General features: G+C 54.3%; 1 protein-coding gene across 3 annotated transcripts in view; it reads right to left on the bottom strand.

The window, feature by feature from the left end:
• ADCY5 (adenylate cyclase 5) overlaps positions 1-14,197 on the bottom strand; it is a 166,981-nt gene that overhangs the window by 2,612 nt on the left and 150,172 nt on the right. For 2 of the 3 annotated variants that reach the window (XM_054480640.2, XM_054480639.2), the window contains exons 16-20: positions 12,633-12,662; positions 11,356-11,488; positions 6,247-6,510; positions 4,885-5,089; positions 1,786-1,910 (exon numbers count right to left, since the gene is read on the bottom strand). In XM_054480640.2, the coding sequence (XP_054336615.1) occupies positions 1,786-1,910; positions 4,885-5,089; positions 6,247-6,510; positions 11,356-11,488; positions 12,633-12,662 (757 nt within the window). Of the gene's footprint in view, positions 1-1,785; positions 1,911-4,884; positions 5,090-6,246; positions 6,511-11,355; positions 11,489-12,258; positions 12,334-12,632; positions 12,663-14,197 lie in introns of all 3 variants that reach the window. The other variant, XM_054480641.2, reaches the window with a different exon arrangement.

Consider the following 14,197-nt stretch of genomic DNA (forward strand, 5'->3'; position numbering starts at 1 on the left):
GCAGCTCACCATGGAGGGGATCCTAAGAAAAGAGCAATGCCAGCTCTCACCCTCAGCACCTGCTCGTGCCAGGCACTGTGATGGGCAGCTTGCGTGTGCTGTTTCAGTGTGGCCTGTGGTCCATGGACTGACTGCCCTGAGTCCAGAGTAAGTTCAGGAGTGGACAGTAAGTGCCGGGGAGCTTTCACAGCCATCTGACCTGGCTGCAGCCTGTCTCCAAGTGTGTCCCCAGTGCATTGTACAAAAGCATCCCTCTGTGACAGATCAGAAAGATTTTTAAAAGCTGTTTTTTCACCATAGGTCGTTTGACAGCCTTTGCTTATCTCACTGCATCTTCCTGTGAGGTGACTGTTATTACCCTCAGGCTCAGAGCACCTAAGTCACGAGCCTGAGGTTACACAGTGAATAAACGGCACGGCCTGGGTTTAGGTCCAGGTCTTGTTGTCTGGCTCCGCTTTCGCTTTCGGAACAAAGAAGAGAGCTCACCGATGGCCTCGTTAATTTCACTATCCCATTGCTGGGTGAAAGAGAAGAGTGGTGGGGGACCGGTGTGGGGAGGGGCAGCATAGCCAGTGGCTCCTGGGATGACCCAAGAGCTGTTTGTGAGCATCGTCAGAGCTCCCCACCCCAGCCACGCTGCAAGCCCACCGGTGAGTGCGAGCGCCAGGGAGCAGGGATAGGAGTGCTGGGTGGGCTGCTGAGAGGGGACCCCACGGTGTTACTAGCTGCAGTTCCTGTGTGGTGAGGCCCCACACAAGGTGAGTTGCTGGGTCATCGTGGTGGCTGCTGAGAGAGTCCCTTGCGCCTGTCCCTGAATGGGCTGGAAGCCTTGGAAACACACATGTCCCTTGCTCCTATCTCTAGGCCCATCCTGCTGCCCTTCTCTCCTTTGCACAGGGATGGAGGTGAGAAAAGGCCATTAAGGCCAGGCCCCTCGGCCAGCATCCACACCCCAGCCAGGTCAGGCTGAGTGGACCAGGACTGTGCTTGGCGTCAGGCCCTTTATTCAGAGGCCCTGCGGGGGAGAGAAGTCGGGACATTTAAGCAGTATCACCAGTGTTGGCAAAAGGCCTTAAAAGCAGCACAGTTAGCACATGGAAAAACAGGCCAGGCAAGCTGACTTCCCTCAGCTTCACACAGAACTGGGGGTGAGTGCTGTGCAGGAGGACTACTGCCCAGGGCGGTGCCTCTGCCATCAGACTGCAGCAGAGAATCAAGGAAGCCTCAAGAAAAAGCAGCAGCTGAAGAACAGCAGGCCTGGAAACCACAAGCCCAGCTCACAAAGGAGGGAGCAAGGGGAAAAGGCCTCAGTCTGTGGCCAGGGCCCTTGGCTGCTGGGGCTGGGGGAGGTACCATCCCAGGGCCAGCAGCCCCCACTGGCTCTCCTGAGCCAGGCCAGGAGTGCTGCAGGCTCAATGGGTAAGACTTGCTCCCTGCAGACATCTTTGCATCCTCTCTGTGTGCCTGGGCTAGGAGGCACTGGGGCCTGCACGTGCACTCTCAGCTTGGCCTCTACAATCAGATCCACTCCCAGCAGCCCCCAATCCCTTTCATGCCCAGTAGAGGGCTCTGCAGAAGCCTGAAGATCTGTCCAAGGTGCTGAGGGCCTGAAACACAATTGTGTTCTCCAAGCTTCCAAGACATCAGCGTTAACAGCCCCATCACCCTTGAATCTGGCTGCAGACATTCTGACTGGGAACTGTAGGTGGCCTGCCCTGAAGACCTCTCGGTGTCAGACACAGGCCCTTCCATGGGGTGAGGGGTGGTGGATGCTCCTGCACTCACCTGGATGCGGTCGGGTACACCGGTGCTGTCCATGCGGCTGGCCACGTTCACGGTGTTGCCCCAGATGTCGTACTGAGGCTTTCGTGCCCCTATCACCCCGGCCACCACGGGGCCAATGTTGAGCCCTGCAGGGGACAGGAATCAGCCACAGTCATCACACCTCTGGCTTGACCTCGCCACCATCTGTCTCCCCACATGCCACAGGTCCTTCTGACTCCCAACCTGAGACACCCATGGGCCTCCAGGCCCAAGGCTGTGCTTAACCCTGCAGCCTCCCGCTACCCTGCTCCTATCAAATGCCTGTGAATGCAAGACACAAGGAGCCTGCACCTGTGTCCTTGACACCCCTCACCAGGAGTGCCCTCTTCAAGGCCTCTAGTGACCTCTTGTGCAATGCAGTTGCCTTTCCCTAATCCTCCTCCTCTTGGAGCCATTTAGGCTCAACCTATCAGACTGGCTGTGTCCCTCTTCCTCATTCTTCTGTTTCTTTCCTGGCCATTCTCACTCTTAGATCCTGGCCAACTCCTCGCCCTGTGCCAGTCTCCTCTCTCCAAGTCCTCCTGCTTCCCCACCTCTGAGCTGGGGCAGGCACACTGCAGCGACCAAGCTCCGGCCACCACTTCGGCTCTCCTCTGCCCACCTTCCCAATCCCACCCAAGGCAACGCTGAGCATCACTGCCTCTGAGCCTTTGCTGAGCTGCTTCTCCCTCCTGAGGTGTTGTTCTCTCTCCTCCTCCCCAGGCTAAATCCTGCCCCCATGTAGCTGGCTCAACAGATGTTCTCTAGACATTTCCTGCCCTGTCTCCAGGCACGGGGCATTCCCTCCTGTGTAACCTGCTGGTCTCATACTGTCCTCATTAAGCCTCACTGTTGCCTGTTTCTTGTGTGTGAAGGGCAGGACTGAAAACACAGAAGCTCCAAACTAGGCCCCTGGTGACCCTCACTTGGTCAGCAATGCCATCAGTCCTCAGAACTTCCTTCCACCACCCCCCTCATCAGTCCTTCCAAGCTGCAGGCAGCTTTATACCCCATGTGCCATCACCAGGCTGGACTGTCCACCTTGCTGACTGGACTGAACCCTGATGGCTTCTATTTCCCAAAGCCACACCACCCAGGGAAGACAGGCCTGAGTCTGTAGGAGGGGAGCTGCCACACAGGCTCCCAGCTGCCTGCCCGGCTCCTTATCTACCTCTTGGCAGATTCTACACTCAGTCCCCAGGCCTGGTCCAATCGAGGAGTTGAGGCTTTTCAAAAACACACACTGGGAGAAAAATGCAAACCAAAGCAGGTGGACAAGATGGGGTGAAAGGAAAACAAGAATGGCAATGTTACACAAGACCAAGAGTGCGTGACGTTAATGCAAAAATGGAGGCTGCACATCACTTAAAGCAGACTCCCAGCTGGCTGTGCTCAGGGCCGCCAGCAGCCAGTGCAGGATGCAAACCTGGCCAAGCCCACAGAGCACTGTGCCTATGGGATAGAGCAAGCCAGCTGGCCCAGGGAAAGCCCGATTCCTGACACTCAGGCTGCAACAAAATGTCTCCCAAGGACACGAATGATCACAATACCGGTTTTTAGTCATCCAATATTTCGGTATAATGTGTTAATTTTGAGAACTGAAATGCCGGTACTTTTGTGGGTGATAATTGTAATTTTTAAAAATTTGAAATCTGAATCATTGATGGCTTCAAACATACCCAGGGAGTTGATAATGCATTAAATGGCTCATAGAACAAAGGTCTGCTCTTTCAGAAAGCTTTCTTTACCTCCACAGACCTCAGGAGGAGCAACACTCCACCAAGTCAGCTTTCTATTGCAAAACTAACTTGTGCTCCATCAGACTGTACACCCTCGGTAAGATCTATTCTAAGGACAAACAAACTGCAGAAATACCTCGGGCTTTGTGGAACGAGTTCAGAGCTGGCATTCCACAGTTATTTTATGGGCATAGCAGGGTGGAACACATGGGGAAGTGTGTACCTGGGTTTTCATTGTACCATTCAACTCTTCTGTAGAGTTGAAACTCGTCAAAATAAAAGGTTGGGGGTAATGAAACAAAACTGACTTTAGAAAAAGAAAAATACATATGTTTTTGGTTCAAAGACTTTCTGAGCAAGAATATGGTCATGACTATTTTGAAACTGATCCAGGACCTCTGCCGGACACCACAGAGGTATCGGCACAGCCCCTCCAGAGCCATCCAACCAAGGCATGTGACAAAGAAGGAGTCCAGGGAAGATCCAGGGCTTTGACCTATCACAACCTCCTCACCATTTCTTTCCCCAGTTTGGATGAGCAGCCACTGGAAGATTTTGCTCACACCTCAACTCAACAATAACCCCACTGACCCATTTCATAACTTGTATAAAAAGAGTAAAAAATAACTCTTTTTAAAAAGTCAGAATATAATCATTTCACGGTCACTATCACATGATTCTTTAAATGTTTAGTTTTTTAAACTATTTCACTTTATTTTGCTAACGATTTTACAGATTACATGTTTAATGTTCTAAATTTGCAAATTTAATGACTGGTAACATGTTTATACATTTTGTATTTAAAATGCATCAAGTATTTGATTTTACTGTTTTCCATTTTTACTGAATGAATGTGGAATACTTTTAAATAAAACAATGCTGTTAGGTCAGTATTTCTCGAAACAAATGGGACTGCCATCTGCTGTGCTGCAATCACCAGAAGGCCCCATGCCCTCGGCACAGAGCATCCCTCACAAAGCCCTTCCAGCAGGCACAGCCTGGGTCCCACCAGGCCGACCCTGCATCTGAGTGAGGTGGGAACTCACCAGGCCGTCCCTGCATCTGAGTGAGGTGGGAACTCACCAAAGGGTGTCCTACCCATGTGGCCCTCATGTCAAAAGGCAGCAGAGGCATCGCCAGGCTCTGGGCAGATTCCGCTGGGAGTGACCCATGCCTGCCCCCACCTACTAAGGGCAGGGAACACACCACATCAGCCTCTGCTGCCGCCTGGCCTTCTACCTTGGGACCACAATGGCGGATGCGGGATGGGGTATGGGGGAGCCCCTGCCAGCCCTCTGCCTGACTGCACCCTGGGCTCAGCACTCCCTGGGGCCCTGCTCACCGATCTTCATCTGGAAGTTGTTGAAGGAGTGCTCATTGATGTACTTCATCTGGTCCATCAGCTTCATGGCGAAGTCGGCCAGTGCCTTGATGTGGGTCTTGCCCACCTTGTCGTAGGTAGAATCGTTGAGGCCGGAGGCGGCCATGTAGGTGCTGCCGATGGTCTTGATCTTCTCCAGCTGCCGGAACCGATCCTCGCTGATGATCTGGATGAAGGAGGCCAAACCTGGGTCACCCCAAGCCTGGGACACCGAGGGCCACAGGGAGGGACAGAGGATGTCCAGGGAAGTGCAGCAGCATGGCCCTTCATGTGTCCCCTCTTCACACAGTGGGGCCTGTCTCCATCCTCATCAGTGTGATGCCCGCAACCCTCCTGACACAGCCAGGCCCCTCCACACTCACTCACCCGCTGGACAGTGCCTGTGGGCTACCTGCCCACCCTCACTCCAAGACCCCCGAAGACAAGGTCACTAATCACCTCTGGGTCTCTTGTCTCCCCTTCAACAAGCTCACACCTCCATCCCACCCAGGGAAACCTCCATTTGTCCAGCAGGACACTCTTTCCCTACCCCCTGGCCCCGGCCCTCCTGGAAGCCTTCCCACACTCAATTCAGCCAACTCCCATCACTCCACTGCCCCGGGAGTCTTGCAGGCCGTTCCCGACACTGCCTGGCCCAGCTCCATCATCCTGCTTCTCCCTGTGTCCCATGCCCAGGCCCTGCGTGCCCGCTGGGGTGGCCCCTCTCATGCCCATGACTCAGGAGCTCCTGGGGTCAAGACTGCCCTACAGGGCTCTGCATCCCCAGTGCCTCCACACGCCAGGTGCTCAACGGGGGTATGAGAAGGAAATGGAGGAATGCCTCAATTCGGCCTCCGCTACTCAGGGCCTCGCATCTTTGTCCTGCCTCCTCCCTTAGCCTGAGGACTCCTCCTTCCTTTGGTTCTCTCAAAGCCCTGGGCACAGACACTGGGTTGTCCCAGGCCCTGGGACCCCATGCACCCTAGATGGCATGAGAGGAATGGCGGTCAGCGAGCCAGTCAGGGAGCTGCCAAAGGCGAAGTTCAAACAGTGTGGGCTGAAACCCTAGCTCTGCCACTTACTGGCAGTGACCTCAGGCCACACACTTGAGTTCTGTGGGCCTCAGCTTCCTCATCTGTCGCATGATGATGAGAGAGGCCATGTGTGCAAGGTGCCCATTGCAGCACCTGGGGACACGGTCAGGTTCCCGCCAGCAGAGCTCCCATCATCACTGCTTATGTCAGGACGGTAGAAGGGGGCTCCAGGTCTCTTCACATCCCTCCCATACCAGGGACCTGTAGGCCCCTCCCGGGAACACAGCCTGACCCAGGCCCCACTGTGCACCTCATCAAAGTCAGCGATGATCTCATTGAGTAGCCGCAGGCACTCGACACCCTCGTTGTTGGCCTCCAGCTCAACGTAGAACTCGGAGAAGTTGGCGATGGAGGCGAACATGACGGCCACACACTCACAGGACTGATAGTAGAGCTCATCATTGCGCCGCTCGCGGGCCAGGAAGTGAGCAGCCACGTCCTTGGGCAGGATGTTGTGCAGCAGCCGCCGGTTGTAGGCCTGCAGCTCCTCCATCTCCTCCTTCTCCTCTGTGGCCTGGGAGAAAAAGACTGCAAGTCACCCAGATGCCAACGCGAGCCCAGATGTTGGCCCCTCCACCTCCTCCTCTCCATGGCCTGGAGAAAAAGCGCCAGTCACGCAAATGCCAACTTGTGCCCAGGATGTTGGCAGGTACCGCTGTCTCTCCTCCTCTCTCTGCTGTTTCTACTTCCAGGTTTTCTCCAAAGAGCAGGACTTTGACAATCAGAAAAGACATTTCTGAGCATTGAACTCTCTCTGCCGGCCTGTCTGGGGGTGCTGAGCCTGCAGCAGGGAGCCCCGAGCAGGAAAAGGCCTAGAGGCGAGGCTGCAAGGATCCTGTCTGCCAAAGGCCAGAACCAGGCTGGAAGGGAAAAGGATCCAAAACACAGCCCACACAGCCCTCCAGCTCCCCGGTGCTCCTCCACTGTTCACTGTCCTCTTAATATCAGGAAATGGAATCAAAAGCCAGTTACCTTAATTGACGGACCTGTGGGGGAAAACAGCCCAAAGCCCTGCCCAGTCTCCCTGCCTCTCAGGAGGGCAGACTTGCCCCAGAGCCAGGTGCAGCCAGGAGGAGCAAGTGCCATGAGGGACCCCCTGGGATGAGGATGGGACATCACCAGTGACTTTGGTTTTCCCCCAGTTTGGGTCCTGGATCTGTGCAATGGGATTTTGTGGTCACCCACCCTCCAGGTTAAAGGGCAGTGCAGATCCCTCGGGTCAAGAGGCCAGTAGTGCCCTACAAGGGGCTGAAGGGAAGAGGTGTCACACACCGAGGTGTGGCAAGGAACCATCTGACAAGAGTGTTCATGAGACACTGCATTGTAGTGGTCAGCTGGCTTCCTCACCCGTGATGGAAGATAACACGGCCCCCTTTAGCTGGGAGGCACCGTGTTGGCTAAACCAACCAGGAGAGGATCATTAATTAGCAGAGCCACTTTGAAAAGTCTGGCTGGCCCACTTGGGCTTTTCCTAACTAAATGAAGACACTTTTCAGCTTGGCTGCAAGTAGAATCTCCAACAGGACCAGGACTGACTCTCAGGGCCCTGGCTGTCCCCGTGATGGTGGCTGTCCATGGGGAAGGAGCTGGCGCTCCTTTCCAAGGCTTCAGGACCTGGGTCCAGCAGGGAGGAAGAGCTCCCAGGGCAGAAGATCCAGGACCCCAAGGCTCAACAGCCAGCCCTGCCCCTAAGGTAAGTGGGCTCCTGACTGTGCTGCCCATGGCCTGGTGGCCTCCTGGAGTCCCTGGGAATGTGGCTGTGAGGACTGGGATCATCCTGAGGGCTCCTGGATGCTAAAGGGCCCCGCCTTCCACCGCCACCCACAGAGGCACGGGGAGCCAGGTGTCTGTGCTGTCTTCTTGCCTAGCCTTCCTGCCCAGGTGACCTAAGCTTCTGGGAGGCAGGACCCTTTACCCATGCCCCTCCCCATGAATAAGGCTACCTGTGTCTGGCTCTGGAACAGCTGTGCCCACGGGAGAAGGCTGGGGGAGGGGGCGGGGGGCATCCCTGTGCTTCTTCTCATAGGCTGTCCCATGGAGGAGCCCTGCAGTCAGTTATTTGCCTCTGAAAATGCACAAGACTAGACAGTCCTGCTCCTACCTCTGCTGAGACACATGCCTGGGGGCCCAGGGATGCCAGGAGCACTACAGCTCCTTTGATGCACCCTGCAGGTGGCAGACAGCATCAGCCCAAAGTGTCAGACAGAACGGAGGTGGAAGCTAGGGGCAGGGCCGCTAGAGCAGGCTACGGCTGGGGGCAGAGCCAATCCCCAGGGCCAGGCCAGCTGCTACGGCCACCTCTGCAAACTCCACTCCAGCACAGGTGGGCTCCTGACAATGCAGCCAACTACTTCTGGGGCTGGGCCCTGGCAGGGCAGGAAGGTTCAGGGGGCTACAGCCTCTTGGTGGCCCCACTAAGGTCAATGCTGGAGGAAGGGACAAGAGCAGGCTCTCCTGAGAACTCAGACCCTGCAGTTAGGCCAGGAGGGGGCCAGGCAGGGGCCAGGCGGGTCAGAGTGCGTTCCTTGTGCAGGTGCTTGAAGAATGCTGAGGAGTCCGCCTACCAGCCAACTGTTCAGGGGCTGCTAAGCCAGCCTGGGGGTGGGGCAGAGACTATCACTCGCCCATCCCAAGGGCCTGCTTTCTGGTGTTTCTTTCTTGGTATCTATGTGATGATGGCTCCCTCTCCCAAAATCCCAGGGGAAGGATGGGCAAATGAGGGACCTGCTGGAAAACTTGAGGGAGAGAAGTTGCCATAGGCTGGCAGGTAGACACAGGCTCACTCACACATGCACATGCACACACACACTCATGTGCATGTGTGTACACACAGGTGAGGAGGGGGCGGTGGGGGTCACCACTGAGCAAATAAACACATATATGAAAGATAATGGGAGGTGAGTTTCTCATTGCCAGAGATGACACTGCAAGCACGGAACAGGGAAGGCTGGGAAGAAGCCTGAGGTATTGGATTAAAATGGGAGGTAGCGGTATGAATTTAGGATTATTAAAAACAGATCTATACAGATGGATACTGAAGTAGTATAGATACATGTGTACACATGTTTCCACGTATGTTTCCACACCTACAAGCAGCGAGCACGCCAAGCACTCAGACCTTGGTTTCTAAACACCACTCTCTACTATGAAGAATGAGGGAGGACTCTTTGAAGAAATCACAGATTCCTGGGCTGGAACAGGGAAAGCACAAGATTAGCCTGAGGTCGTGTGTGTTGGAAAGTCAGGAAAAGCTCAAAGAGTGATGGAGACCTGTCAAATAACACAGACACCAACTTGAAATGCACATGGGCCAAACCTAGGACAATTTGAACATTAAAATAAATAGTGAGGGTTGCAGATGATAACCCACTGGATTACATGGGAATCTGAGAGTCCAGGCTGAGGTAGAGAAGTGAATAAATAAGCAAATCAATGGAGGAGGAGGGACAGCTCTTCTGTGCAGTAGAATGCCAACCAGCAAGTCCAGAAGGAATGGCGGACACTGGGCATTGCTATCGGGCATTTCCACAGCAGGCGCTGAGACAACAGGAGCCACCAATGGATGCAAAGGCTACTGGGCAGAGATTTGCTGAGGATCAGAAAATTAGTGGAATATCGGACTCTCTTTCCATAAAGTGCTAGTCAAATACAAAGGGGGAAAAGGGGACTTGACAGTGGAGAAATCTGGCAGATGCTGGTTGAGCAGGCCATCAGGGCTGACATCCCTGGTGGTGGGATGGGTCAACACGGTGGAGTCTCTCAGTGTGAGGCACCAAGGGGTGCCCGGCTCCATTTCTGTGTGCTTCCCCCAGGAAGGCTCAGCCTGAGTCTGGACATGGGTTTGAAGGTCCCAGAATAACAAGTTCTTTAAGATTGGCAAGGACCGTGAGATGAGGAGAGACTGAGGATCTACTGCAGACTGGAACAGCTCGATGCAGAGGACCCGTGCACAGGATCCTGGACCAGCATCAGGACAGTCAGCAACACTGAGAGGGGCCTGCCGCACCCCTGCTGATCGCCCGATGGGGAGGGTGCGCAGGAATGGCGCAGGGAGTGACCTTGTTTTTGCAAGGCAGACATGGGAGTATTTAGGGGTGATGGGGCATCATGTCCGAAAATACATATGGCAGCGGGTGACAGAGCAAATGCAGAAAAATGAGAGCCTCCTGAAAATGTTCCCAAAGAAGCGGGGATTGAAGGAGGAGGCAGAGGCCTGACAAGGGGCAGGCTCACACAGGATCTTCCGCAGGGTACCCCAGCCCAGAGCTTCACAAGGGGCATTCTACACAGAACCCTTCTGGGATTCTCCCTGGTTCCCCCAAACTCAGGGGACCCCTCAACTGCAGACCTCCATGCTCAATTCCAGCCAGAACCCATGCAAAATACTCAGCAGAAGGGACAACCATTTGCCCCCATCCTCACTCAGCATCCAACGAAAAGCAGGGCCTCCTGCTCCAGCCCAAAGACTTCCATCCTGGTGCCTCTAAGAAGTCTGGGATGGAGCAGGTCAAAGCGAGCTGTGGGTGAGCTCAAGTGGTCTAGAGATAGGGGCCGGGCCAGGAGAGGCAGAGGCCGGGCCAGGCTAAGCTCTGCACAGGGTTGGGCTGGGCTGGAATAAAAGGTGTGAGGCAGCCCACAGGAAGACAGGGCTGTCTCCTGCTGAGTGCTCTTGGGCACTCCCTCCTGGCCCTTCCGAGATGCTCCAGCAGGTAACCTGGCCCACAGGCACCCCTTCCTCCAGGGAGACACAAGGCACAGGGTACAGGGCACGCAGCCTGGACAGCCAAGTGCTGGCTGGAATTCATGCATCATGGTCAACAGTCTTTGCTCCTTCAGTCCATCCCCTCTGGAGAAGTCTTCCACCCAGCTCTGCCTAGGTCAAGCCCTGCTCAGAAACCTTTGGTGCCAGTTCCCTACCCTGGCCAGGTTCCTCCCCTACTCCTCCACTCACCTCTTGCCACTCTTCCTTCCCCCACCGTCCCGGATGCCTCGCTGCCCCCACCACAAAGGACCTGCCCGCACCTCCCCTCTGTCCCCGCCTGGCAACACACATAGTAAGTGCCCAGCCAGTATTTGCTGACTTCAAAGCATGTCTCCTGGACCCATCAGAGTCCCAGCACTGTCAGCATGGGTTTGTCTGCATGGAGTAAGTCCCAGGGTTTTGCCTGTTGGCTCCAGAGAGCAGGGAGCAGACCCACGGGGACACAGGGCACCAAGTGGCTTTAATGGGGTCTGAGCAGGACAGCTTGTCAGTGTAAGACGAAGGCCCGGCTTGGCCTGGCCCAGCAGACGAGCCTGTTGTCTCCGTCACCTGCTCCCAAATGCCTCCCTCCCCAGGTCCAGCCCCAGGGCCACTCACCTGCAGTTTCCAGAGGAAGTCGAGGCGAGCAGTAGACTCCACCTGCTGGGCGTGCAGGTACAGGGCCAGCACAAAGACTGAGATGATGATGGGCGTCACCACCTTCAATGCCACCTTGGTTGCGTGCTCAGGGCTGTGGGTGAGAGGTGGACAGGCCTGAGACCGCCCTGGCTCCTCACAGCGGGCTCTGAGGACCCCACCCCCACCCACTGCTGGCCCTTTTTTCTTCCTCCCGCTATACCTTCCCCTCTTCCTTATCCCCCTGCTCAAATTTTGCCGCACACGTGCCTCCTCCAGAAAGCCTTCCTGGATGGCAGCCCCATCTCAGACCCTGCTTGCACCTGCAGCTCAGGCAGCCATTACTCCTCTCCTGATGCCTTACAACCCCCCATCACTTGGGAGCTCCCCTCTGGTCAGATCAGGGGATGAACTCAGCTTTCTAAAAGGCAGCATGTACATCCAGATCCTTCTCTGGACAAGACAGGGGCAGTGGGTGCAGTAAAAGGGGATCAGGCAGGCCATGCTGACCCTGTCTCTGGACAACCTTGGGCAAGTGTCTTAATCTCTCTGAACTTTAGTTTGCTTATCTGTACAACAGGATAACAATACCCACATTTCAAGATGGTAATAAGGATTAAAGAGATATTATAAACAAAATGCTTAGCACAGCATCTGACAAACAGTAGGTGCTCCAAAACTAGTAGCATTATTGTCTAATTCTGTTTTTGTTACTATTACCAATAGATACTCTTAACAAAAGCAGCCATTCCAAATCCTACGTCTTGTGCCCGCCAAGAGCTCAACCCCTGGAAGGCTGCACAGAGGCTCCAGTGACCCCCCGCCCCTTGCCCAGGCAGTAGCCCTCAATGCAGGGACGGGTCCCACAAGCACTGCAGCCCTCGCCTTTGTTCCTCGACTCCAGAAGGAAAGTAGGTGCCAGCTTCCACTCTCCTGTGACTGAGGTTCTCACACAGGCTCCTGGGGAAGAGCTTGAGGCTAAATGCTTTAACATGAAGCCTATGGAATGATCTGAAGCCGGTGATCCCAATCACAGAGCCTACAGATCACCTTGGCAGGGGTCATGAAAGTGACCAGGGCCTCTGCCCCCTGAGGACGCCTTGCTACCCCAGGAGGAACCAGCCTCCCTGTCCCTGTTGGCCTCCTCCTTCACCACCCACTTTGCCACCAAGGCCCCTCCCACCTGGGCACCAGCTGCCTTCCCTGTCTGCTCTGTGCTGAGGGCAGGGAGCGGCCCTGTCCGAGGAGCATCAACTCACCACTGGGAGGTCCCATTGTTGAAGAAGTCTCTGTGAAGAGAGTTGGGGAAGACTGGTCAGGGCCACCCTTCTGCATAAGGCAGCCTCCACTCCTGCTCGGCCCCCACGCCCTGCTCTGCTGTCCCCATCACTGCTGCTCCTTGGCTCCCCAGCCCCATTCCCCCTCCATATCCAAGGACATTTTCAGGGTGGGAGGTGGCAGAAAGCCCAGCCCCAACTAGCATTGGATACTCATGACCACAAACCACCCAGCTCTTACCTGAAACCCTGCCTTCCCAGACCCCAGCACATCTGCCTGGGTGGAGGCCTGCCTGCCTCTCCCCCTCCCAGGCCTTTGCTGCTATCCAGAGGGAGTGGAGGAAAGATCCCACAGCTGCGCTGCTTGGTGGGGCAGCCGCTGGCCATGTGCAGCTACTGAGCCTTAACATGGGGCTGGTGCAAGTTAAAATGTGCTGTATGTGTAAAACATACACCAGGTTTTGAATAATTAGTGTAAAAAAGGTAAAATATTTCATTAAGAATTTTATATTGATTATATCTTAAAATGATATTTTGGCTATATAGTACTTGTTAAATAAAAGTCAAATTATACTTTTTGCCTTTTCAATATGGATATAAGAAAATTTTAAATTACATAAGTGGCTTTTCTTTTTTTTAATTTTTTTGTGACAAAGTCTTGTTCTATCTTCCAGGCTGCAGTGCAGTAGTGCAATCTTGGCTCACTGTAACCTCCACCTCCTGGGTTCAAGCTATTCTTGTACCTCAGCCTCCCAAGTAGCTGGGATTACAGGTGCATACCACCACGCCTGGCTAATTTTTATATTTTTAGTAGACGTGGGATTTTGTTGGCCAGGCTGGACTCAAGTGATCCACCCACCTCAGCCTCCCAAAGTGCTGGGATTACAGGTGTGAGCTACCGCACCCGGCCCACTTTTTATCTATTGGACAAGGTTGCCCTAGAGCCAAACCACGGTCTCCCAATCCAGAAATAACCTTCACTGTCTGTTGCCAACTTCAGCGCCTGAAGAGATGTTGAGGATGGGAAGGAGCAGTAAGAGGAGGGCAACATTCCCTGCTCCAGCCGTGAACCAAGGGTAGAAAGTTCCTGGACCTCCTCTTCCTCCTCAAAGGACTGCAGCCTGTCCATGCTCCACTGTTCCATGTCTTTGTGGTCATCTGCCCATAGCCCGCACACAACCACCAAGAAGTTCTTCCTTGAATATGACTTAAACCCTTCATTACACCTCCACTTTCTCAGGGGACCTTCCCAAGAGAGGAACATTCCTGAGAGTTTTCTATTTATCCACATTGTACCTCCACTGCCTAGCTCAGTGGCTGGCACATAGCAGGCCCTTAATAAATATTTTTGAATGAATGAATGGGTGAACAAATGGATGGATGGATGAATCCCTTCCTCTCACTCAAAGAAGGTACAGTTTGCTGCATTTTCTCAGGGGACACAAAACTGTCACAAAACTGTCACTTTTTTTTTTTTTTTTGCACTTCTTGGTGTGTGTATAGGGAGTGGTGATGCGTAGAAAAGCATATTACGAATCAGGCACTTT

This window comes from Pongo pygmaeus, chromosome 2 (assembly GCF_028885625.2).
Source record: "Pongo pygmaeus isolate AG05252 chromosome 2, NHGRI_mPonPyg2-v2.0_pri, whole genome shotgun sequence".
NCBI lineage: Eukaryota > Metazoa > Chordata > Mammalia > Primates > Hominidae > Pongo > Pongo pygmaeus.